At 47.5% G+C, this 25,880-nt stretch overlaps 1 protein-coding gene across 3 annotated transcripts in view; it reads right to left on the bottom strand.

Annotated features, from left to right (window-relative positions):
- LOC119956027 (ras-GEF domain-containing family member 1A-like) overlaps window positions 1-25,880 on the bottom strand; it is a 221,331-nt gene that overhangs the window by 179,589 nt on the left and 15,862 nt on the right. For 2 of the 3 annotated variants that reach the window (XM_038782758.1, XM_038782762.1), the window contains exon 2: window positions 39-154. In XM_038782758.1, the coding sequence (XP_038638686.1) occupies window positions 39-107 (69 nt within the window). In that variant the 5' untranslated portion in view covers window positions 108-154. Of the gene's footprint in view, window positions 1-38; window positions 158-25,880 lie in introns of those variants that run through there. The other variant, XM_038782761.1, reaches the window with a different exon arrangement.

Here is a 25,880-nt window from a genome sequence, read left to right as displayed (position 1 = left end):
CAAGTGCTTTGACAGGTTGAGATGCAAAAAAGTCTTACCTTGAAATTCCAGAATGACATTCCAGTTGCCTTGGATGGTGAGCTTGCTGCACTGTTGCCAATCATCATCGGGCGAGGCCTACATTTGGGCAGCAGGTCAGACCCAAGTCCCGGAGCTGAAAGAAGAGATTGAACTGATTGTACTGCGCAACGATACCAAAACAAGAAAATAAAGAACATATCGGCAATTCAAAATACATCGGCTGAATGGAACTCCAACTCAGATCATTTTAATTATTCACCATCTCTCTGAGGCTGGGGCTCGGTTTGATCTGAAATCATAAATTCATGATAAATGTGAGCGTACTAAGCTAACGTCAAACTAAAGGCCACTCGTGAATCTCTGGAAGGCTGACACTACTGCAATATTTGGTTACTACCTTACCTTGGCAAGATCGTTTATCTGGGAAAAGCTCTGTGCTGCCTCCACACTGCCCGTCAAGAAAATATAGGTCTTTGCCCGGTGTGACTCTGTTAAAGAGTCTTTCTTACTTTGCAAAGAGTACATTCTTGAAATGATTGGGTTATAATTCATAAGCTCTTGACTTAGTGTTGCCAAATAATCACTTTGTGGGTGAAGTTGATTTTGTGCGATAAAGTAATACAGCCAATAGTGAGCAGACATGGACTTCAATGGAAATAAAGAATAAAATTAAAACTCCTTTGACCTATGAAAAGTGCCACGAGACGTTGTCATACCAAAAGGCAGCACGGTAGCACAAGTGGATAGCACTGTTGCTTCGCAGCTCCAGGGTCCCAGGTTCGATTCCCGGCTTGGGTCACTGTCTGTGCAGAGTTTGCATGTTCTCCCCGTGTCTGCGTGGGTTTCCTCCAGGCGCTCCGGTTTCCTCCCACAGTCCAAAGGCGTGCTTGTTAGGTGAATTGGACATTCTGAAATCTCCCTCTGTGTACCCGAACAGACCCCGGAATGTGGTGACTCGGGGATTTTCGCAGTAACTTCATTGTAGTGCTAATGTGAGCCTACTTGTGACAATAAAGATTATTATTATTATAAAAGATTATTATTATCGTTATAATTGAGCAGCTCTTTCAAAGTGCCAGCATTGGTACTCCAGTCCAATTGACCTCCTTCCATACTGAACACTCTGTCCTCCTTTAAGATGCTCCTTCAAAGCTACGTCTTCACCAAGTGCTTGGTCGCCTTTCCTAAATCTCCTCACAAAGCTCGTTATCCGATTCTGTCCGATAACACTCCTGATAAATGCCTTGGGACGGTTTACTCTATCAAAGGTGCAATACAGTGCAAGTTGTTGCTGTTACTGTATTACACTATTCTACGATAAATAACGGCCGCTAGAATCGTTTTTTCAATATTGTATCAAAAATGACTCTAATATGAGCAAACAAGACACGGCACTGTACAAACTAATATTTTCAAAAACAAGTAGACTTTGGAAGTATATGGCAGTGAGTGACCCAGTTTACAGGTCCACGAGGGGATGCAAGCAATAAAATATTGATTATATGTTCCAACTTTTGAATAATTTATTTGATATTTTGGCTTTATTCAGGTTTTTGGTCTTCCGAAGCTCTAAAGCAAGAGGAAAATTTATTCTGAGACAGCATTTGCATGGTAAAATCATATAGTTTCCTAAAAGAACTGGTGTTCCTTTGTCAGCACCATATCTGTTCTTATGTTTGTGAGACTGTGGCAGACCCATTAGTTGTTGCGCCATAAGGTGATCCGAACAGGTGTCAGAAGGATTTTGAAGGTGATTGAGGGAGAGCCAGACTAGGCCTTGGTTTCTACCAATCGGCTGCCTCATTTCATGCTCAACTTCAGACAGGCCTGAACTTTGACCTTTGACCAGCTGCACTAGGGTTACTAACTCTGGGTGAATTCCTGGAGATATCATCATGTCATGCACCTTCTCAAACCGGCCCGCTCAATAAAACAGCTCGATATCGAATATTCAATGAAAGAATTTAAAGAAATTGGTGGATAAAAACAGAACGTTTAAGTGCCAGAGAGCTGGGAGCAGGGTTCCTGGATCACACGGAAACATGCAGGTAAGTCCCGCACATCCGCCGGTTTTCTTAACCCAGGCACTGCATTTCCAAATCATTTTAGGGTATCCTGATCAGTTAGCCTGAGTTTGTGTGACGATGGCCCACAATGTCATCCCCGCTATTTAAAGTGACATTGCCAGTGTGAAATCTAGTGGTTCCCGGTGTACAGATACGAGATGAACTAATTGAGAGTATGGAGTGCACGCATTCAAAGACTGTGCCCTTTTTTTCCTGGTGATGTCTCCCCTAAGGTGAACGAAACGGGCCAAGAAAGGTAAGAGATTCAGAGTCTTCTGGTGAACTGGATTAAGTTCATCCTCTGACTGTTGACCCTGTGTCGCTGTCATGGCCTCCTGTGAGCTGCACCTCTCTGTTGTTGTCCTCTCTCTTGTAGGTCTATGAGGAGCAGGCAATTGCAGCCCCTGCTGGTGGCTCTTGATGCCGCCCAACATCCTGGTCCTTCACCTGAGGCCCAAAGTAAAGTAGTACATGGAGCACCCACGCTCCATCTGAGCGATCAGAGCTCCAACGTGGAGATCAGACTCACAAACATCCAAAGCTGCGAAAGTAAACTCCCAGCACAAGTACTGTGAGCAAAGTCTTTCACACAAGCTGACAATACAACAGCTGGGAGGTTTCAGTCCTCATTGGCAGATTTCCCAGTCATGTCGTCATCTTCTTCAATTGCCGTTGTGTTCTCGCCTTGCTTTTCCTGACGAGCCCCAGAAAACCCTTGGGCCCACGGTTAAATTGCAGAAACCATGTTCCTGTTGCTGCAATGGAGTGATTCACAAATTCAGATGGACAGCCCACCCTTTCAGAGGGGGGGTCCTCCACACACAGTCTACCGCTTTGGGGTTAAAGGCAGAATGTTGATGGGTTGGAGTGGGCTCCCAAATCCATGCACACTTGCAAGTTAAGCCCCAGCCCACAATCTTTTGCAATTGTTCCCATTATCTTTCTCCTTGTTTGTCAACCATAGCCACATCCACAGTCAGTACCCCCAACATGCCCTACACCAAGTCTCTTTAAGATTTCCAATGCTTTGCCCTTAATCTTCCACCTTAAACTTTGATTAATCGATTTCCTTCCGCTTAATTAACACAAGATGCACTGCCCTGCCCCCAACCCCCCATCCTCTCCTCCCCTCCCACCAACCTATACTTTCCAGGACGCCTTGCTAACCATGCTATGGGATTTCTCTTGTTCATTCTCAGGACTCCTATTTAATGTCTCTTTTTGAATGGCTGCCCCCCTGGTAATGCAGTGAGTCCCTTTGATGCTGTGATGACGTATCCACTGTTGATGCTTTTAAGTTCTGGAGTGGGGCCTGTGACTCAGAAGCGATAATAATTACCACTGAGTCACGATGTGACACAATAATAAGATGCTTATTAACAATAAGATGGGGGCGGGTTTAGTTTAGTTGGCTGGACAGCTGGTTTATGACGCTGAGCAAGGCCAGCAGCGCGGGTTCAATTCCCGTACTGGCTGAGGTTATCCATGAAGGCCCCGCCTTCTCAACCTTGCCCCCTCGCCTGAGGGGTGGTGACCCTCAGGTTAAATCACCACCAGTCAGCTCTCCCTCCTCAAAGGAGAAAGCAGCTTATGGTCACCTGGGACTATGGTGGCTTTACTGCCACAGCCCGGCCTAGTTCGTCAACCCTGCTGGTTTCCAGGAAGTTGATTTTTGTTTGGCTATCTGATCTCCAAAGGTATTGTTTCGGGTCCTCGCACTCGCCTCAAATAGTGTGAGCTACCATCTCCCATCTTGTTGGAGACCTTTAGATCTCTTACAAATTGACTTGGGAGCAAGAGACCATTTAGCCCCCGAGTCTGTTTGGGCATTGAGTGACATCATGGCAGGTGTCCAACAGACAGTCAAGAATGATATTATTTGATTAATTAAAAAGTGGTGTAACCTGGCCCCCAGCAACGGCTTCACTGGGACTTGTACCAGAGCGACCCAGGAATGATAGGTTTAGAGAATAGAACTAGGCAATTTGGCTTCAGCTGGATACAAGATAAAGTGGGACATATATTCTATTTCCATTCATTTTCAGGGCATGAATATCACTTGCAAGGCCAGCATTTATTGGCCATTCCGAATTGCCTTTGAAAAGTGGCTTCATTCAAGCGTTCATAATCTATGCAATGAAAGGGATCCTACAGTGCGGTTAGTCAGGGACTAACCTGAGGGCAGAGGGCAGCAGAGCTTCTGATTGGCTGTTCCGGGGAGATTTGCATACATGCAGTGCGGTCGGCGTAAGTTGTTCAAGAAGGAGAGTAGAGACAACCCTGGTAATTATAGACCTGTGAGCCTTACTTCGGTTGTGGGTAAAATGTTGGAAAAGGTTATAAGAGATAGGATTTATAATCATCTTGAAAAGAACAAGTTGATTAGCGATAGTCAACACGGTTTTGTGAAGGGTAGGTCATGCCTCACAAGCCTTATTGAGTTTTTTGAGAAGGTGACCAAACAGGTGGATGAGGGTTAAGCGGTTGATGTGGTGTATATGGATTTCAGTAAGGCGTTTGATAAGGTTCCACACGGTAGGCTATTGCAGAAAATAAGGAAGTATGGGATTGAAGGTGATTTAGCGGTTTGGATCAGTAATTGGCTAGCTGAAAGAAGACAGAGGGTGGTGGTTGATGGCAAATGTTCATCCTGGAGTTCAGTTACTAGTGGTGTACCGCAAGGATCTGTTTTGGGGCCACTGCTGTTTGTCATTTTTATAAATGACCTGGCAGAGGGTGTAGAAGGATGGGTTAGTAAATTTGCAGATGACACGAAGGTCGGTGGAGTTGTGGATAGTGCTGAAGGATGTTATAGGATACAGAGGGACATAGATACGCTGCAGAGCTGGGCTGAGAGGTGGCAGATGGAGTTTAATGTGGAGAAGTGTGCGGTGGTTCACTTTGGAAGGAGTAACAGGAATGCAGAGTACTGGGCTAATGGCAAGATTCTTGGTAGTGTAGATGAACAGAGAGATCTCGGCATCCAGGTACATAAATCCCTGAAAGTTGCCACCCAGGTTAATAGGGCTGTTAAGAAGGCATATGGTGTGCTAGCCTTTATCAGTAGGGGGATTGAGTTTCGGAGCCACAAGGCCATGCTGCAGCTGTACATAACTCTGGTGCGGCCGCTCCTGGAGTACTGCGTGCAGTTCTGGTCACCACATTATAGGAAGGATGTGGAAGCTTTGGAAAGGGTTCAGAGGAGATTTACTAGGATGTTGCCTGGTATGGAGGGAAGGTCTTATGAGGAAAGGCTCATATTGTTTTCGTTAGAGAGGAGAAGGCTGAGAGGTGACTTAATAGAGACATATAAGATAGTCAGAGGGTTAGATAGGGTGGACAGTGAGAGTCTCCTTCCTCGGATGGTGATGACCAACACAAGGGGACATAGCTTTAAATTGAGGGGTAGTAGATATAGGACAGATGTCAGAGGCAGTTTCTTTACTCAGAGAGTAGTAGGGGTATGGAATGCCCTGCCTGCAACAGTAGTAGACTCGCCAACTTTAAGGGCATTTAAGTGGTCACTGGATAGACATATGGATGAAAATGGAATAGTGTAGGTCAGATAGGCTTCAGATGGTTTCACAGGTCGGCGCAACATCGAGGGCCGAAGGGCCCGTACTGCGCTGTAATGTTCTATGTTCTAAAGGGGTGCTAAGATAGTCCCTTTCTAAGGAAGGGATAGAATCCTTACAGGGCAGAAGGAGGCCATCCGGCCCATTGAGCCTGCACCGACCCTCCGAAAGAGCATCCCACCCTAGCCCATTCCCCCCACCCTATTCCCATAACCCAGTAACCCCACCTGACCTTTGGACACTAAGGGGCAATTTAGCACGGCCAGTCCACCTAACCTGCACATCTTTGGGCTGTGGGAGGAAACCCGAGCACCCGGAGGAAACCCACGCAGACACGGGGAGAACGTGCAGACTCCGCACAGACAGTCACCCGAGATGGGAATCCAAACCGGGTCCCTGGCGCTGTGAGGCAGCAGTGCTAACCACTGTGCCACCCGAGTGTAAAAAAACTCACGACACCAGCCTGGTTCATTAATATCACAGAGGTTTTTGGACTTGCCGATGCTTCTTGGTGCTTTGATGCTTGTCCTCTCTAAGCCTTTTCCCAACTAAAGTTGCTGGCACCCTAACCCCCCAGCTGCTCAAGGTACTACTGGCTGTTAAATAAAGTGGGATAAATAAGAGGCTCCACTGCAGGAAAATCAAACAGGCTTGAGAAACCGAGAGCCAATTTGGCTTCACTCGAGGAAACAGGTGCAAGTGTTTTGGGAGGCAACTTGCTAATTCAAGGTTGATTTAAAATGAAACTCAGATGGAGTGTGTTCACCATTGTAAAGGAGCTTGAATTTAAAATTGTGTGCGCTTTAGTTCACTTCAAGATGCAGATTTCATAGCTCCTCAAGTTCTATCCACTCTGCGTATACTTCACCCCACAATGTCTCACCTTTGGATTCATGTTGCAATACTGTTCCATAAACCCGGGACAAACAAAAACATTTCTGTCAAGTGCAGAATAGACAAAATTGTTCATAATTTTTCATGCCAATTATTCTCGTTTCCCCTTCTCCAAAGTCTGCATTAACTCCTCACTGGCACGGCATGGTTCCGTCAGACACCTTCACACAAGCTCAACGCATCGCTGCTACTTTAACATCAGGGGACATAACAAAGTCCTCGTTTTTAGATTCAACATCTGTGCACATCCAGCTCGGCTATTGGATGTGGAATGGGGACATGTTCCTCCACTTCAAAGGCATCAAAACTATTTGTGGTTGCCTTTACCATCACCCTGGTTAAGAGCAACGCCACAGAGATATAGTCAAAATTGGCTCTCAGCAACTCGCTTTTGTTATGTTCCTGTACTCTGATAATAAATGAATCAGTGTATGACAGAACAGTTTGTTCAAGACTAGTTATTTAATGTTGAATAAACTGTGGGTAGACTAAATGATTGCTAAACTGTGGAGCTTCTAACCATGCTACTAACACCTTCTGTAACTCTGACTAAGACTGGTTTTGTCCAGTTCCAGTGTCCTGTTCCTCTTGACACCTAGTGGTCGGAAGCTATATACACTTGTTATATACACCGTTACTGCATATCATTACAACTGTCATGTGGGTCTACATCTTGAGTTTCCTGCAAGTATGCAAAAAAATGCTTTGAAAGGTTAGTCATGGCACGAAGTACTCCAGCATCCCAGATTGCCTTGATCCACTACAGTTTGCCTACCGCTGCAACAGGTCCACAGCAGACACCATCTCCATGGCCCTGCACTCCACCCTGGAACACAGAGATAACAAAGACACCTATGTCAGACTACAGCTCCTGTTTATCGACTACAGCTCAGCCTTCAACACCATCATTCCTACGAAACTCATCTCCAAACTGCGTGGCCTTGGCCTCGGCTCCTCCCTCTGCGGCTGGATGCTGAACTTTCTAACCCACAGGCCGCAATCAGTAAAGATAGGCAACAACAGCTCCTCCACGATCATCCTCAACACCCGTGCCTCACAAGGCTGTGTCCTCAGCCCCCTACTATACTCCTTATACACCTATGACTGTGTGGCCAAATTCCCCATCAACTCGATTTTCAAATTTGCTGATGACACAATCGTAGTGGGTCAGATCTCAAACAATTACGAGACAGAGTACAGGAACGAGATAGGGAATCTGGTGCGACAACAATAATCTCTCCCTCAGTGTCAACAAAACAAAGGAGATTGTCATGGACGTCAGGAAGCATAGTGGAGAACATACCCCTGTCTACATCAATGGGAACGAAGTAGAAAGGGTCGAGTTCCAAGTTTTTAGGTGTACAGATCACCAACAACCTGTCCTGGTCCCCCCATGCCGACACTGTAGTTAAGAAAGCCCACCAACAATTCTACTTTCTCAGAAGACTAAGGAAATTTGGCATGTCAGCTACGATTCTCACCAACTTCTACAGATGCACTATAGAAAGCATTCTTTCTGGTTGTATCACAGCTTGGTATGGAGCCTGCTCTGCCCAAGACCGCAGGAAACTACAAAAGGTCGTGAATGTAGCCCAGTCCATCCACGCAAACCAGCCTCCTATCCATTGACTATCTATCATTCCCGCTGCCTCGGAAAGGCAGCCAGCATAATTAAGGATCCCACGCACCCCAGATATACTCTCTTCCACCTTCTTCCGTCAGGAAAAAGATACCAAAGTTTGAGGTCACGTACCAACCGACTCAAGAACAGCTTCTTCCCTACTGCCATCAGACTTTAGAATGGACCTACCTTGTATTAAGTTGATCTTTTCTCTACACCTTGCTATAACTGTAACATTATATTCTGCAGTCTCTCCTTCCTTCCCTATGTACGATATGCATTGTTTGTACAGAATGCAAGAAACAATACTTTTGACTGTATACTAATACATAATAAATCAAATCAAATCAAAATAGGAGCAGGAGTGGCCCTTGTCTGCTCCACTATTCAGAATGATCAACGTTGATCTTCTGCCTCGAGTCCACTTCCCCGCCCACTCCCATATCCCTCAACTCACTGAAAGACCAAACCTCTATTTATCTCAGCCTTCAGTATGCGCAATGATGGAGCATCATCAACCGTAAGAACCTGACCAACTGATACCTCCCCATGGCACCTCTCCGTTCAGTGGTTCACCCCAGTTGACTTTACTGCCACTTTCTTTCAAAAGAGTATTGTTGGCACGAGAGTTTGTAACCGAAAAAAAATTCGGAATAATTATTGGTAAAGGCAACAGTGTGAGTCACTGGAACTGCGTCACAGATATATATCGTCACGTCCCTTACAAAGAGAATCCCATTAACAGAAAGGGAATTGTGACTCCTCCCCATACCTGCTACAAAGTCAAACACTCGTTAAAGAGAGACTGTGGCAGGTTTAAACACCTTGGATCCACTTGGCAGCTGTAGGCAAACTCAACCTCTCGACCCACAATGCTGGGGTTGCCCAACTTTTCTGTCTAGAAGCTCTGGGCTGCCTAACTCGCCGATCCAGAAGATCTAGAGCTGCCCAGACTGCCAGTCAAGAGGCTCTGGAGCTGCCTAGACTACTGTCTAGAAGCGTGGGTCTGCCCAGTCTGCCCATCTGGTCACTTCAAGTTCATGCACCGAGATCTGGGACATGGGAGGCATGGTGGCACAGTGGTTAGCACTGCTTCCTCATAGCGCCTGGGACCCTGGCTCAATTTAGGCCTTGGGTGACTGTGTGGAGTTTGCACATTCTCGCCGTCCCTGCGTGGGTTTCCTCCGGGTGCTCCAGTTTCCTCCTGCATTCCAAAGGCGTGCAGGTTAGGTGGATTGGCCACAATAAAAATTGGCCCTTGGTGTCCAATGATGTGCAGGTACGGTGGGGTCACAGGGTTAGGGCAGGGGAGCGAACGTCGATAGGGTGCTCTTTCAGAGAGTTGGCACAGACTCAATGGGCCAAAAGGCCTCCTTCTGCACTGTAGGGATTCTATGAAGTCTGAAAAATAAGACTCTGGAATAGATTATCCTGATGCTAAGCCATTTGTTCACCTGTCTCCATTTCCTCTCCGCCTTTCCATCAGTTTACTTGAGATAGTGACAAATTGCTTCCTACTTCTATCTTGTGACATCCATTGGTATTAACCGGATCTGAGACTTCTTCACTTCAAAGATATGTTGCATTTGTGGATTGGGTTGAAACGTTTATTTTGGCTGGTGATTGACTGCCCTGCACTGTTATTCATTGCATGATGAATTTTGAAGCCACAATTTGCCAAGTATCAGCTAGCGCAGCCTGCAGCAGTCTCATTCCTGAGTCCATAGCCGAGCTGGACTAGGATATATAGCTCTAAAAAGTGAGTTCTTGCGACTTTAATGAATAAACAGCGGTTTAGAAACGAACTGAGTGCTTGTGAGGTTCTTCATAATGTGTCAGGAACAAGGAACAACAAATTTAATACATCCCAAATACAGAGTGTAATCAGACGCAAACTGGAGGAGGTTGTTGCAGGCGTAGGGAGGGGCAAGACCACGGGGAGATTTGAAAAATAAGGTCAGCAAGCAAGTGGGTTGGGGGGACCTGGGGCTGCACTTGGAAGGGGGGAGCAAGTTGGTTCGAATGCTGAAGGTGGATGTTTACAATTGCCCTTTGATGGCCAAAGCTCACAGAGCCATTAGGAAATAGGATGTGGCTTTTTATTTGTGACTGGTGATTTCCCAATGTATACATCTAGCAGTCATGGCCACCAACCGTCAGATGAGTGCAGACCAGAAAACTTCCAAATTTATGGAAAAAGAGAGTCCATTAGCATTGTTACCTTGTCTTGGCAAAGTACTGGGAGGCCAAGGATAGGCCACCTCAACGAGGTTGATAGTTCTTGTTGCTTTGCAAAGGTGGCCAGACTTCAACTTACATTTCAAAAAAAGGAGAAAGCATTTGTTGTAAAAGCTCGATTTAAAGTGCATGGCCTAAAATGTTTGCCCAATTCCTGTGGAAAATCACTTTTGTCATCAGAGATTGTAATATGTAGCACAGTGGTTAGCACTGCTGCCTCACAGCTCCAAGGACCCGGATTCGATTCCCGGCTTGGGTCACTGTCTGTACGGAGTCCGCACGTTCTCCCCGTATCTGCGTGCATTTCCTCCGGGTGCTCCAGTTTCCTCCCACAATCCAAAGATGTGCAGGTTAGGTGGATTGACCATGCTAATTTTTTTTTTGAAATAAATTTAAGAGTACCCAATTATTTATTTATTTTTGTTTCCAATTAAGGGGCAATTTAGCGTGGCCAATCCACCTACCCTGCACATCTTTGGGTTGTGGGGGTGAAACCCACGCAGACACGGGGAAAATGTGCCAAGTCCACACGGACAGTGACCCAGAGCCGGGGATTCGAACCCGGGTCCTCAGCGCCGCAGTCCCAGTGCTAACCACTGCGCCACATGCCGTCCGTTGGCCATGCCAAATTGCCCTTACTATCAAAAACGGTTCGGTGGGATTACTGGGTTACGGGATAGGGTGGTGGCATGGGCTTAAGTAGGCTGCTCTTTTCAAAGGCCGGTAGAGACTCCTTCTGCACTGTAGATTCTATGATTCTATGAACCTGTAGCAGTTTAAAGGAAATTCCAACTCTTAAGTCAGAACGCAATTTCTCTTTATTGTATTGCATCAGTACAGCATTTAGAGAACAAACAAGCGTTTATATAGAACCTGTCCAATCCTCGGGATGTCCCAATGCAAATTACAGCCAGTGGTAGGACTTTTGAAGTGAAGTATCATGGACAGCATTTACAGGCAGGGTTTTCCAGCCCCGTCCACCGGCAGGAACCTCTGGTCTCGTCGAAGTCAATGGAGCTTTGAATGGCGCGCTGCATCTGTTCTGGTGGAACTAGCCATGGTAGTCTGAGGGAGGGCTGGTGGCGTGCAGATTTTATTCTTCAATGGGAGAGATTTGCCTGACTCGCCTCTGGTCAATGGAGCTTTGGGTGGGCAGCCGTATCTTCGTGGAACCTCAGGGTAAGAACCTCAATTAAATGATGTTCAGCAGCAAACTATTGTGATTTTAAAAGTAAAGTTATTTATTATCACCCATTTTCCCCAGCATGACTTATCACTCCCCCCTGCCTCACATGCACACAAAGATTAGATACAGGTGTAGGTAAAAACAGTACAGCTGCAACTTATAATCATCTTGGTTTCTTTCATGCAGACTTTAGATGGTGGAATTTTCTGCGCAATCTGTTGCGTTTTTCACAGCGGCGGAGGCGGTCCACCATTGGCCGGCAGTGAGATCTTCTGGTCCCACAGTTGTCAGCTGCGTTTCCTGTTGAAAGCGCCCTTCACTGCCGGGAAACCCAGGCCTGGGGCATACCATCGACAGGACCTGAAAATCCCGCTGGCGGGAACTGCCAGGAACCACCAGCCATAGTTTCATAGAGATGGATGGATTTGTTTATTGTCCCATGTACCGAGAGACAGTGAGAAGTATTTTTCTGCGCGCAGCTCAGCAGATCATTAAGTACATGAAAAGAAAAGGAAATAAAAGAAAACAAAAATAGGGCAACACAAGGTACACAATGAAATGAAAAAAATGAAAATCGCTTATTAATAAGAACATAAGAACGAGGAGCAGAAGTAGGCCATCTGGCCCCTCGAGCCTGCTCCACCATTCAATGAGATCATGGCTGCTCTTTTGTGGACTCAGCTCCACTTTCCGGCCCGAACACCATAACCCTTAATCCCTTTATTCAAAAAACTATCTATCTTTACCTTAAAAACATGTAATGAAGGAGCCTCAACTGCTTCACTGGGCAAGGAATTCCATAGATTCACAACCCTTTGGGTGAAGAAGTTCCTCCTAAACTCAGTCCTAAATCTACTTCCCCTTATTTTGAGGCTATGTCCCCTAGTTCTGCTGTCACCCGCCAGTGGAAACAACCTGCCCGCATCTATCCTATCTATTCCCTTCATAATTTTAAATGTTTCTATAAGATTCCCCCTCATCCTTCTAAATTCCAACTAAATTATTATCACGAGTAGGCTTCAATGAAGTTACTGTGAAAAGCCCCTAGTCGCCACATTCCAGCGCCTGTCCGGGGAGGCTGGTACGGGAATCGAACCGTGCTGCTGGCCTGCTTGGTCTGCTTTAAAAGCCAGCGATTTAGCCTGGTGAGCTAAACCAGCCCCTTCAATGTAACTACATAAACACCGGCATCGGGTGAAGCATACAGGGGTGTAGTGTTAATGAGGTCAGTCCATAAGAGGGTCATTCTGTAGCCTGGTAACAGCGGGGAAGAAGCTGTTTTTGAGGCTGTTCGTGCATGTTCTCAGACTTTTGTATCTCCTGCCCGATGGAAGAAGTTGGAAGAGTGAGTAAGCCGGGTGGGAGGGGTTATTGATTATGCTGCCTGCTTTCCCCCGGCAGCGGGAGGTATAGATGGAGTCAATGGATGGGAGGTGGGTTCATGTGATGGACTGGCTGGTGTTTATGACTCTCTGATGATACTTTAAAGGTGAAGTGGAAGTATCAGTAAACTGTGAGGTTTCTTGTAGTTGAATCTCGACGAGGTGGTTTCTCAGGTGAATTTGAATTTGGAACAAGGTTTGGAGGGGGGTGGATTCCGTCTCCCGCTTTCAGGCTATTACTGTTTAGTACCTGGGTTGCCTGGATGCTTTGCAGCTTATTTGTTGTCTTTTGGTAGAGTTCTCTCTCTGCCGGCTGCTCTTTCTGGAGTTTAAAGCAGATGTATCCAAAATGGCTTCCTCATCAAGTTACTGCCACAGGTACAGAGTTCCTTTTCCAAACTGTGTTGATTACGCATCCCGCGTTGTCGTGGGACAACTTTAAAGTTTGAGACAGCTGATGCCTTTGTGTTTGAACGATCCATTCACTTGATAATACGCTTTTGAAATGAAATGAAAATCGCTTATTGTCACGAGTAGGCTTCAATGAAGTTACTGTGAAAAGCCCCTAGTCGCCACATTCCGGCGCCTGTCCGGGGAGGCTGGTACGGGAATCGAAATGTGCTGCTGGCCTGCTTGGTCTGCTTTAAAAGCCAGCGATTTAGCCGAGTGAGCTAAACCAGACCCTGAATTAGTTTCTGGAAAAAGGGCTTTGATTCAACATCAATCTGGGAAGTTCTTTTTGTTCCCTCTTGTTAATAATCTTTATTGTCACAAGTAGAACATAGAACATACAGTGCAGAAGGAGGCCATTCTGCCCATTGAGTCTGCACCGACCCACTTAAACCCTCACTTCCACCCTATCCCCGTGACCCAATAACCCCTTTTTGTCATTAAGGGCACTTTTTGGTCACTAAGGGCAATTTATCACGGCCAATCCGCCAAGTAGGCTTACATTAACACTGCAATGAAGTTACTGTGAAAAGCTCCCAGTCGCCACATTCCGGCACCTGTTCGGGTCACAGAGGGAGAATTCAGAATATCTAATTCACTTAACAAGCACGTCTTTCGAGACTTGTGAGAGGAAACCGGAGCACCCGGAGGAAACCCACGCAGACACGGGGGAGGATGTGCAGACTCCGCACAGAGAGTGACCCAAGCCGGGAATCGAACTTGGGACCTTGGAGCTGTGAAGCAACAGTGCTAACCACTGTGCTACCGTGCTGCCCACTTGTGACAGGGGAATGGTTTCAATCCACAGAAGAAGTCAGGTGGTCCTTGGGCTGTTATCGCTCTCTTGCAGCCTTTCGGGGTCCATTTTTAAATATAAAAATAAGCTTGCAGTTCAGAATATACTGGGACATAAAATGGTCACTGTAATAAGGTGGGAACGCTGCAGTCAATTAATACCCTCTTGGTGATGTCGGCTGATGGATTCACCCAGGACACTGGCATAACTCCCCTACCCTTCTTCCGCCTGCGGGAGCAGATGGGGTCTTGATGTAACACCTCATCCGAGAAGACAAGCACTTCAAACAGCACGTCCTCCATTCTGCTTCGGGACAGTCAGATCAGAGGATTATGCTCAAGTCCCAGGAGTGGGACTTGAACCCAGATCTTCCTGACATAGAGACAAGAGTCTTACCCACCAAGACACAGCTGGCACGTTTACCTCCTGGCAAAAGATGCAATGAAAAGAATCCAATCCCTGGACTGGCACAGATGCATCAGTGATAATGTGCATCAGCTGGAGTGTAGAACCTGGCACGGCAGCACGGTCGCACAGTGGGGCTTCACTATTGCTTCACAGTGCCAGGGTCTCAGGTTCGATTCCCGGCTTGGGTCACTGTGCGGAGTCTGCACGTTCTCTCCATGTCTGCGTGGGTTTCCTCCGGGTGCTCCGGTTTCCTCCCACAAGTCCCGAAAGACGTGCTGTTAGGTGAATTGGACATTCTGAATTCTCCCTCGGTGTACCTGAACAGGCGCCGGAATGTGGCGTCTAGGGGCTTTTCACAGTAACTTAATTGCACTACTTGTGACACTAATAAAGATTATTATTAAAACCCCTTCAAAAACAACAACCTTTTCAAATGGGGGGAGGGATAAGACATGGTAACAAATTCAAATTGATTCATAAAAATGGAATAAAATGCAAATAGATAATAATTATTAATAATGATCATGAAACTATAGGATTGTCTCTTGTGTTTTGCTAATGCCGTCAAAGGAAGGAAATCTTCCGTCCTTCCCCAGTCTGGACTAGATGTGACTCCAGACCCACAGCAAAGTGATTGATTCCCTTGGCAATGACGGAGCACTTGTATCGGCAGCTCAGCGCAGGCAGTTAGGGATGGGCAGTAGCTGATGGCCTTGCCAGTCACATCTGCATCCCAAGCAGGAATAAACATTTCAAAACATAGTCTGGCCCAGGTTTCCCGTTCTTTGGAGCGACACCTCCGGAGGTCCCCGTGCGAGGATTGCACGGCAACTGCCTGGGACGTTTCAACTTCCGATGGCCAGTTACCCTGAGTGGCATACTCTGCCCGTCAATGCCAGTACAATTCCCGCTGCAGTGAATGGGAGATTGGGCCCAGCGCCAAATCCGCCGTCCTCGCCAGCAGCAACAGCAGGGCGCACTGTGATCGGAAATTCCGAGGTCCTGTCTCTGGAATTCTTTGGAACTCCAGCGTTAAGCTGGAGACTTCATATTTTTCCGACTTCCGACTTGCTTAGCAGAATAGTTACCCAGGAAAGGTTAGAAACATTAAAACCAGTTCTAACTCCTGGGTATCTATGCTACTGACCACCCCAACCCATCCCCTCCCGCCCCCCACAAACTGGATTCTCCCCCGACTAACCCCCCCCCCTCCCCCCCCACAAAGGTCCCAGAATACGGTAGCTGGTGCTGTAAAAGGGGGCGTGGCTTTGCTTCGCTCGATTCCCCTACACTAAACTGAAGGACTCGAGGAGCAGCCGCGCTCCACGTTTCACAGCAGGCCTGGGTTGGAGGTCTGGGTGAAACTGTGGAACTCCGGTCTAAGGCCGGGAAACAGGGCTGGAGTGGCAATCTGACGGTGATTGTCGTTCCACGGCAGATAGGTAGGTAGCACGGGTTGGATGGGTTGAATGGCTTCAATACTGTAATGCCCTATGATTCTACAGTTGACCTCCAATGGGTTTCATAGAATTCCTACAGTGCAGAAGGAGACTATTCCACCCATTGAGCCTGCACCAATCCTCCGAAAAAGCACCTTACCCATGTCTACCCCCACCCTCCCCCCCCCCCCCCCCCCCCCCCCCCCGCCCCTCCGCACTGTCCAACCCTATCCCCATAACCCCGCATGCTAAACTTCACAGGCTGGATTCTCCGCACCCCGAAGCCGAAATCGTGACCAGCGCGGGGGCGGACAATCCATTTTCCCGCAAGGAATCGGGACCGGCGCCGCCTGGGACCCACCTGGGGTCATTGCCAGCAGCCCGCTCCGCCATTCTCCGCCCTCACCTGGCCAAAGTCCTGACGGCGTGGAACTAATGTACCCCAGCCGGTTGAGATACTCTCGTCGGGGGCGGGCCGACCAGAGGGTGGGGGGCCTTGTAGGTGGCCGGTAAATGTGTGCGGGCGTCAAGGGTTGGGCACACGGCCGATTTGGGGGGGGGTTCTCTTTTTTGAGTCCAGCTCCGCGGTCCGAGTCCGCATGGAGCACGGCGCAGCCGCTGGAGGTTGCCGCCTTGCGCACGCGTGGCCTTTGACCCGGAAGTGTGGGGACCCATCTCTGCAGCAAAAGCTGCAAGATCTACGCCGGGCCTCTGCTAGCCCCCTGCAGGGCTAGGAATTCGTGTCCCTTTTAATGCCAGTTTCTCTGGCGTGAAACTCTACCATTTTGACACTGGCATGGGGGACATAGTCCCAATAATGGAGAATCCAGCCCCCACATCTTTGGACTAAGGGCCAATCTAGCGTGGTAAATCCACCTAACCTGCACACCTTTGGACCGTGGGAGGAAACCGGAGCACCCGGAGGAAACCCACACAGCCAACCAAGACTTGTACCAGGCAAAATAGGAGCTGGGAACAATCATTGAGAACAATGCTAGCAATTTGTTAACACTTCATTAGAATTGGTTACTTGTCATGTGGATGTAATTGCAAAGTTATTAATGTGCAATGACATCTTGAAACCTGGCACTACACTGCACCAGGCAGTAATACCAACAGGATTACCATATAAATTACAATCAATAAGTAATTATTTGATAAGAATTGCTAGTTATGGAATACCAATGAAACTTAATGTAATAACACAGGTATCATTTATGTGGTTGTCACTGATCCTGAACCTGGGGGACAGGCTGTTAATTAATGCACAATGCTTTAATCAGTTCAAACATGTGATTATAAAAGGTAACTATTTGCTATTTGTTTGAATAAGGCCCAATGGGGTAAGGATTCCTCTTCTGAAAATACGTTGATGAAGCTTTCTGTCTTTCAGTACTTCTAGGAAAATCATAAACAAATATGATAGGCCCCTCAGGACCTCACAGGAGTTTGAATACTGCCTACGGTCTGTGTGGCTGAGAAGATTTGATTGCATTTGCGTGACTTTCTTTTCCAGGGTAAGAATATGATGTTGATGGTGATTCCTGGAGTCTAGGCCAACACTCCTCCCTCATAAAGCAACGGCACAAAAAAAACCCCAGATCATCTAGTGCTTCATTTCATCGCTGTTTAGGAGACCTTGCTGTGCACAAAATGGCTGTCAACCCACCTGCATAACAGCAAATCATTGAACGTGAAGCATGGTGAAGGTGTTGCATAACTTCAACTCTCCTTCCATTCACTCATTCTTCCAGTTGAACCTTGGCCCCTCTTGGCAGGTCACTATCTGCAGTCACTAATTTGGGAGGCTCGTTTGTACGTTTATTTATTCCACATTTTCTCTCCACGTGGAGAGTTAATTCCAGAGAACTCCGGAGTCTGCAGAAAGAAGAAAAGGCCATTGAGCTGCCTTTTCATCCTCAGGCCCCTTAAATGGCTGTTCATTGGGCGGAGACCAGATGGAAGGCAGAATTTGGCAGGATTCACTCCCATTGGAAATAAGGTTGCCAACTTTGTTTGGATGGATTCCTGGAGGTTCTATCATGTGGCCTTCTTTCTCTAACTCCCCATTCAAACAGCATCAATTAAACCCACCGCTTCTGACCGCATCTCCAATACTTTTTATAACTAATAAAAGTGTTCAAAGAAATGTTTTTCCTGGGATGATCAGTGTCCACAAGAGCACCCATAGTATTAACCTATAGACTCCAGGATAACCCTGGAGGTTGGACAACCCTGACTACTAATACCCTCAGGCTCTGAAAATTATCACTTGTGCAGCGCTACACCAGGATACAATTATGCAGCCTGACTCACCCATGCAGCCATGATGGAGTGCAGCGCTGTCAGAGGTACCATCCTTTTGGGTGAGACGTTCAACAAAGTCTCATCTGTCCATGCGCGGGAATGCTAAATATTGCTGTGGAGCCACATGAACAAGAGTAGGTGCTTTCTCCATTGCCCAGGCCAGTATTCCCCTCTCAGCTAATGCTATCCAAGGCAGATAAACAAACCACTTACCCACTTCATCACTAATTCCGGGATATCACTGGTACACACTGGCTGCCACATTTCCCTACGTAAGAACAGTAACTGTGTGTTTAAGTTTCATTGTCTGAGGCACTTTTGAGATGCTCCGACAATACAATAAAGGTGTTAAATGCAGTAACACTCACATTTTCATAAACCATGACGCATTGGTTTGATAGTAATTAAACAGAGGGAACACTGCAGTCGGTGACCATAAACCTGACAATCGGAATACTTGCCCCTTAATCTTAAAGATTGTAAATACGCCAAAATCCCTGCAGATGCCAATTGCAAATTCAAAGGAGCTTCTGTAATGTCACTGGCATAGTGACACTTTTGGGGTAATTACTGTGCTGCTGGAGTTCATTATGGAAGGCACCAGAGACAGGAACAATCTATATTGTGGAAATTTCATGAGGGAAAAAAATCAATCTTTATTGTCTAACTGTGGGTTTAGATCTACAGGGATTTGAACTAGAACATTCCAGAATTCCAGGTGCTCTCTTCATGCTGCCACTAGTTAACGGAAGAACATTCAAGTTAGAAATTGAAACATTTGACCAGTTGCTGTTCAGCAGCCCTTCTTTAACTGTGCTTCAGTCTAAACAATAGTGGTGAGGAATCACACTGTTTATCCACATGACTATAACCAGGGTGGGAATTAATTAGAACATTCCGGAACTCAAGTGACCAATCTTTTCAAAACAAATTGTTCTCGCGATGTGGTCCACACTGGCCAGGTGACATTTATTGCCTCTTCAGAAAGTGGCGATGGGCCTTTATCTTGAACTGCTGCAGTTTTAACATTATTATGCTGAGAAACATGGGTAAGGGGGGTCTTGTGCTGCATTGGTTAGTGCCCCCACCTCTAGGCCAGAAATTTGGGGGTTCAAGGTCCACTTCAGGACTTGATGGCCATTCCGAGTGCATTCATAACATGGTCAAACAGTTTGATGATCTTGAAGTGTTGGCTAGTGTAGGCTTGAGAGATGAACAGACACTTCAACGCTGATGAAGGTTCAACTCAATTTTATTAACTACTTCTCACTAACTAACACACGATGACTGTGGGTCTAAATGATGCTAACTTAAACTAGAGACCTAAGCCTTGTCTGAACCAGTTGATTCTCTCAGCACGTGTTGTAAGTCTGTGCTGGGCTGGATGAGTTCTTGTTACACTCAGAGGCAGCACCCAGAATCAGCAGGAACCGTGGTCCCCTCTGCCTTTATAGTGTGTGTATTCTAACTGGTGATTGGCTGTGGTGTTTGTACATGTTGATTGGTCCCTGTGTGTGTCCATCAGTGTGTGTCTGCACCATGATATACTGGTGTATGACAGATCTGACTGTAATTCCTTCCAATACCCCAGATGACAGGTGGCGAAGAGCGAGAGAGTTTCCGGGTCAGCCACACTGCAGGAGACAAGGGTAACCCCCTGCAGGATGTTGCCAAGCACGATCATGGACCGATCAAATGGAAGTGTGGCATTTGAAATCAGTCAGAAAATCTGGAATTGAATGTGTGTCTCTGTTTGGTGACTACGCAATTATCTTGGATTGTTCTAAAAACCCATCTGCTTCACTAAGGGATGGAAATCTGCCACCCTTCCCTGGTCTGGCCTACATGTGACTCCAGACGCACAAGAATGGGGTCGATTCTTAACTGCCCTCTGAAACAGCTCAGCAAGGTCAATTCAAGAGCAATTAGTGATGGGCAGGAAATGCTGGCCTTGTAAATGACGCACACATCCCATTAAAGAATAAAGCAAAAATTGTTCACGGCTGCCATTGCCCTCTTAAGTTATGGTACCTGAAGGAGGAGGAACAATAGTGAGAGCTGTTCCGATCCCAGTTGATATTGCTACTGGACAGGTCAGATCCCAGAGTGGAACCCTGCTCAATAGATCCTAACATTTAATTTTTGTTTGGAGGGGTAGGACTGCCAACGGACTTGTTGCAAAAGAATAAAACATTTATTAAACAAGAAAAGATTAACTATAATACCAGACTCCTTCACCCCAGCTATACCTTTACAGATATACACAGACTTACAAGGATAACACAAGTTAAATCTCACATTCTAATAATTTCAGTAAATATACACAGTCCATGTAATCTAATAGGTGAAATTCTGTCAGACACACCACACTCTGAAACCAAGTGGCAGACACCACCCAAGACAACTTTAGCAAGTCACTGCTAGCAGCAATTCGCTCTGCTTAGCACCGACTCAAGAGACTGAAGGTGGCAGGTTCAAGACTCTTTACCAACCGTGAGCATGTAATCTAGCCTATCGAATCGAGAGGTGCTGTCGCTTATCTTCCCAAACCCTACGGGAACCATTTCTTATTCCACAACTCTTCTTTTATCATTCTCCTACCATCAGCACAAACACTTCAGCAACAGTTTTTATTAATACAATCTAGAGCATCCCAGCGCACTTGGTTGGCGGACAAAATAACATTTCCCGACCTCAGAGTGACCCAAAGTGTTTTACTTCTTCTGAAGTGTAGTCAGCCTTGTAACGCAGCTGCTAGATTACTCGGGGTGGGGCAGCTCCCCGTGAAGGAGCAATGTGACCATCAGTGTTTAGTGATATTTGTTGGCAGAGAAATATCAGCCAGGACAGGGAGAAGAGAGCTCTGCAGAAGGGTCACATGGACCCAACACGTTAACTCTGTTTCTCTCTCCACAGATGCTGCTAGACCTGTGGAGTTTATCCAGCAATTTTCTGTCCTTTATTTCAGGGAGAACCACCGTCACCCCCCCCCCCCCCCCCCCCCCCCCCCACCCTGTCCTTCTTTCAAATAGTGCCACTGGCACCCCATTGAAAGAGAATTTAGTAGAATTTACAGGGCAAAAGGAGGCCCCTCAAGAGACGGGAGTTTCACTTTAATGTACCATCTAAAAGGCAGCCCCTCCGACATCGCAGTGCTCCCTCAGCACTGCACTGGGATGGTCACGCTGTGTGTCCTTGCACAGTCAGTGCCATTCGGCATCTGAATTGAAAAGGTTTGACAACGAGCAGAAGCACGGTCACAACACATGAGCAATTTGGCTCCAATTGAAAATTTCAGCAGGTGAGCCTGGGTATATTTATAGTGCCAAACCAGGGAGCCGAGGGAATTCAGAAGTTTAATTCATCCTGTGCAATTCCTCAGGGAAGGAAAGTGAGATTGAAAGAAGGCTAGGTACAATAGCAGCTGCCTGATAAATAATCTTCCACATTGTGAGACGGGCACACAGCAAAGGAGGGTCAATGGATTGGCCACAAACTAGTTGAATGGTGGGGCAAATGAGACGAGCTGAATCACATCTTCCTGTTCCTGCCTGCCTGGCACCTTCCTGTTCCTGCCTGCCTGGCATCTTCCTGTTCCTGCCTGCCTGGCATCTTCCTGTTCCTGCCTGGCATCTTCCTGTTCCTGCCTGCCTGGCACCTTCCTGTTCCTGCCAGCCTGGCACCTTCCTGTTCCTGCCAGCCTGGCACCTTCCTGTTCCTGCCTGCCTGGCACCTTCCTGTTCCTGCCTGCCTGGCATCTTCCTGTTCCTGCCTGCCTGGCACCTTCCTGTTCCTGCCTGCCTGGCACCTTCCTGTTCCTGCCAGCCTGGCACCTTCCTGTTCCTGCCTGCCTGGCACCTTCCTGTTCCTGCCTGCCTGGCACCTTCCTGTTCCTGCCTGCCTGGCATCTTCCTGTTCCTGCCTGCCTGGCACCTTCCTGTTCCTGCCTGCCTGGCATCTTCCTGTTCCTGCCTGCCTGGCACCTTCCTGTTCCTGCCTGCCTGGCACCTTCCTGTTCCTGCCTGCCTGGCATCTTCCTGTTCCTGCCTGCCTGGCATCTTCCTGTTCCTGCCTGCCTGGCATCTTCCTGTTCCTGCCTGCCTGGCACCTTCCAGCTTCAAGTTCCTCGCCCCATTTAAATTCAATGAGCTGAGCAGAATTCTGAAGGAGGAATCCTGGAGCCTGGAACTGTGCGTATAAGTCATAAAATCCAGCTTGGAGCGCTGATTAAACATTCCTGTGTGCATATAACTTGGAAACTTCTTCCGCTCTCTCACATCGAGTATTTATGGGCATCTGATCAGTTTAGATCTCTTATCACAGCAGGTGTACAGAAGCCCAAATTCGCCAACAGATACAGCATCGGCTGATTGGAAAACCCTAAAAATAGCCCAGCACCTTGACTGCTCTTCCTGCATTCACATGCACAAAGGAGAGTGGAGTGTGAACTAAGTGGTATTTTGAGAGAGGTGACTGTTAGCAGGAACTGACCGTGATCAGTCCTCACACACTCCAATTTCCCTCTGTGCAATTTTTGGAATTGCACATTCCCAGCATTCCCGATTCTCTGCCTAGTCAGGTTTATGTTCCTGGTCCTCCCCAGTTTAATGTGCGCCAATCTCCTGCTGTTGTTTGATTGACAGAAATGTCTTCCCTCCATCACATTGCCCCCACATCACCCCTCCCCCTCCACCCACTTTTTCTAATGCCACTCCTCCCTCCGGCACTCACCCATCCTCTTACCCTCCCAAACCCCTTCCCCACTTTCCCTCCTCCCCTTATTCTCTCCAAACATCCCTACCATTCCCACCTCCACCCCTCCCTCTTACCCTCCCTCCTCCCCCTCCCTACCCTCCTCATCCCCTCTTTGTGCGCCCTCTGTTGCCGCCCCCACTCCACTCCCTCTATTCAGTCACATGACTGAAGCATGGTTCACCTTCACTATTGCCAACTCTGGTTGGATGCATTTTATGACCTGTTGTTGCAACTCAGTCAAAACGCCAACCCCCACCCCTAAACTATGGAATGTTTGTAATAAATAAACAATGGGAGTTTTTTATTGCGAGGCAAGCGATAAGGCCATGTTAAATCACAACAGTGATTTATTTAACTAAGAAGGACTTTGTATACAGAACAGTACAACTGCTGCACAGGTCTTGTTCCCTCGACTCCTAAGCTAACTCTGACCAAATCACAATGGCCAAGTCCGCGTCTAAGCAGCTGATCACGTGTTCCATCCCCATAGGTCCTGGGCCTCTTAATAATAATCTTTATTGTCACAAGTAGGCTTACATTGACACTGCAATGAAGTTACTGTGAAAAGCCCCTAGTCGACACATTCCGGCGCCTGTTCGGGTACACGGAGGGAGAATTCAGAATGTCCAATTCACCTAACAGCACGTCTTTCGGGACTTGTGGGAGGAAACCGGAGCAGCCGGAGGAAACCCACGCAGACACGGGGAGAACGTGCAGACTTCGCACAGACAGTGGCCCAAGCCGGGAATCGAACCTGTGATCCTGGTGCTGTGAAGCAATAACGCTAACCCCTGTGCTACCGTCCTGCCCAATTCATGTGGCCTTTGAAGGATCCCCTCTTAAAGGGGCCATGCTTCCACAGTATTCAAAGAATATGAGGGGTGGGAGTCTTTAGCCTCCCAGTCACGTGTTTCCCTGTGGTGGGAGGCAGCGCGCTGTTATCTGTTCCCGCCGCTGTCAATGGGAGTTCCCATTGAAGCCACACCACGCTGCCGGGAAACCCAAGGGCGGGGTTGTGCTGTCAGCGGGATCAGAGAATCCTGCTGCCAGCGAACAGCCAGAAACTTCCGGATGAGAACAAAAGAACATTTTTTAAGGAAATTTCTCAGTCCGATTTCTTTCCCGGGCGTTGGGTGGAGTAGTGTCCAGGAGACGAGCCTTTGATTCTTGGACACTCCAGGGCAACCCTGGAGAGTTGGCAGCATTATGCTGAGCGCCTGGTAACTGGCTCCTGTGGCCCTCAGAGTTGCCACCTTCAGGAGAGAACATTGACGATGTTGAATGGGTGGGTGATTAGATCAGAGGGAGGTAATGGCACTCGGCGTCTCCGTGGGCATGTAATTCTCTTTCAGCGGATTGCCAATTTAACCAGTGTTAAGGCATCTTGTTCCACTTAAGTGAGGCATATATCAAACAAGTGAGTAAGTTAAGTGTTTGAATTTAAGAAATAGATTTCTGTTCTATAGCAGCCGCTAATGCCTCATAATGATGGGAATTTCAGTTCAAATGCTTAGCTTTGCGCTCCCTGCGCTCTTAAACAGGAGATTAATGAGCCCATTCTCACCTTCATAAATGTAGATTTGTCATAATTTGTTTTATAAATAGACCAGATTCACACTACATTATTCAATGTTATGAGTCTCGTTTGTGTGCCTCAGATCAAGAATATACAGGCAGGAAAATACCCATCAGTCCGTCCGACTTGTCCGAGAGAGATGAGAGTCTTTGTCTATCATGATACAGACAGTCCCATCGGCAGGCTCCACGGGATCTCCCAGGAATGGAGTTAAAAACAGGCACAGACCGAGGCTAATTAGCTCTGCTTCTCAGCGCTCTATCACAGGTGGCCATGTCTTCAGCTGCCTGGATCTTAAACTGTGGATTTCCCTCCCTAAATCCCTTTTTCATCCTTTAAAAGGTACCTGCCCTGGTGTCTGATTATTAGGCTTGGCTTGGTAGGGGCGGGGGGGGGGGGGGGGGGGGGGGGGTCACGTTTTATTCAATAATATTCCTGTGAAAAGCCAAGGGACATTTTGCAATATTTGGCACCAGCGTAGCTTATATTTTTCTCACTCTTTATCGCAGGGTCTTGCCTTGTTGGAGGGTCTAAGGGAAACCTGTGCAGTTGGCTTTGTTAGACTGTGCTGGAGGCCACTGGCCTTTTCTGTACTTCAGCAGTTGCCAGACCCCTGTCAACTATCTCCTGTGTTGGGAGCACATTGCTTCTGCAAATGGCTGCAACGCCTCTGGAGAGAGCTGCAGCAATTTCAGACATCCCATCACCCACTCTGGAACCCTGTGACTCAATCCCGACATCTATTTTCTTTTCCAATTAAGGGGCAATTTATCGTGGCCAATCCACCTACCCTGCGCATCTTTTTGGGTTGTGGGGGTGAGACCCACGCAGACACTGGGAGAATGTGCAAACTCCACACGGGCAGTGACCCGGGGCGGGGATCGAACCCGGGTCCTTGGCGCCGTGAGGCAGCAGTGCTAACCACTGCGCCCACCGTGCCACCCCGAATCCTGACATCAGGGCCAACCTCTTCACCTACAGACCGCAGGGACTCCAGGAATGGTTGACATAAACATGTTCTCACACCAGTTTCACAGAGACATTAGAAATAGGACAGAAGTGGGCCACCAATGATACACAGTGACAGCCGTGTACACCACCTACACGATGCTCTGCAGAAACTCACCAAGGCTCCTACGACAGCCCCGTCCAAATCCATGACCTCT

This window comes from Scyliorhinus canicula, chromosome 22, assembly GCF_902713615.1.
Source record: "Scyliorhinus canicula chromosome 22, sScyCan1.1, whole genome shotgun sequence".
Taxonomy (NCBI): Eukaryota; Metazoa; Chordata; class Chondrichthyes; order Carcharhiniformes; family Scyliorhinidae; genus Scyliorhinus; species Scyliorhinus canicula.
This window is presented reverse-complemented; position numbering and strand designations above follow the sequence as displayed.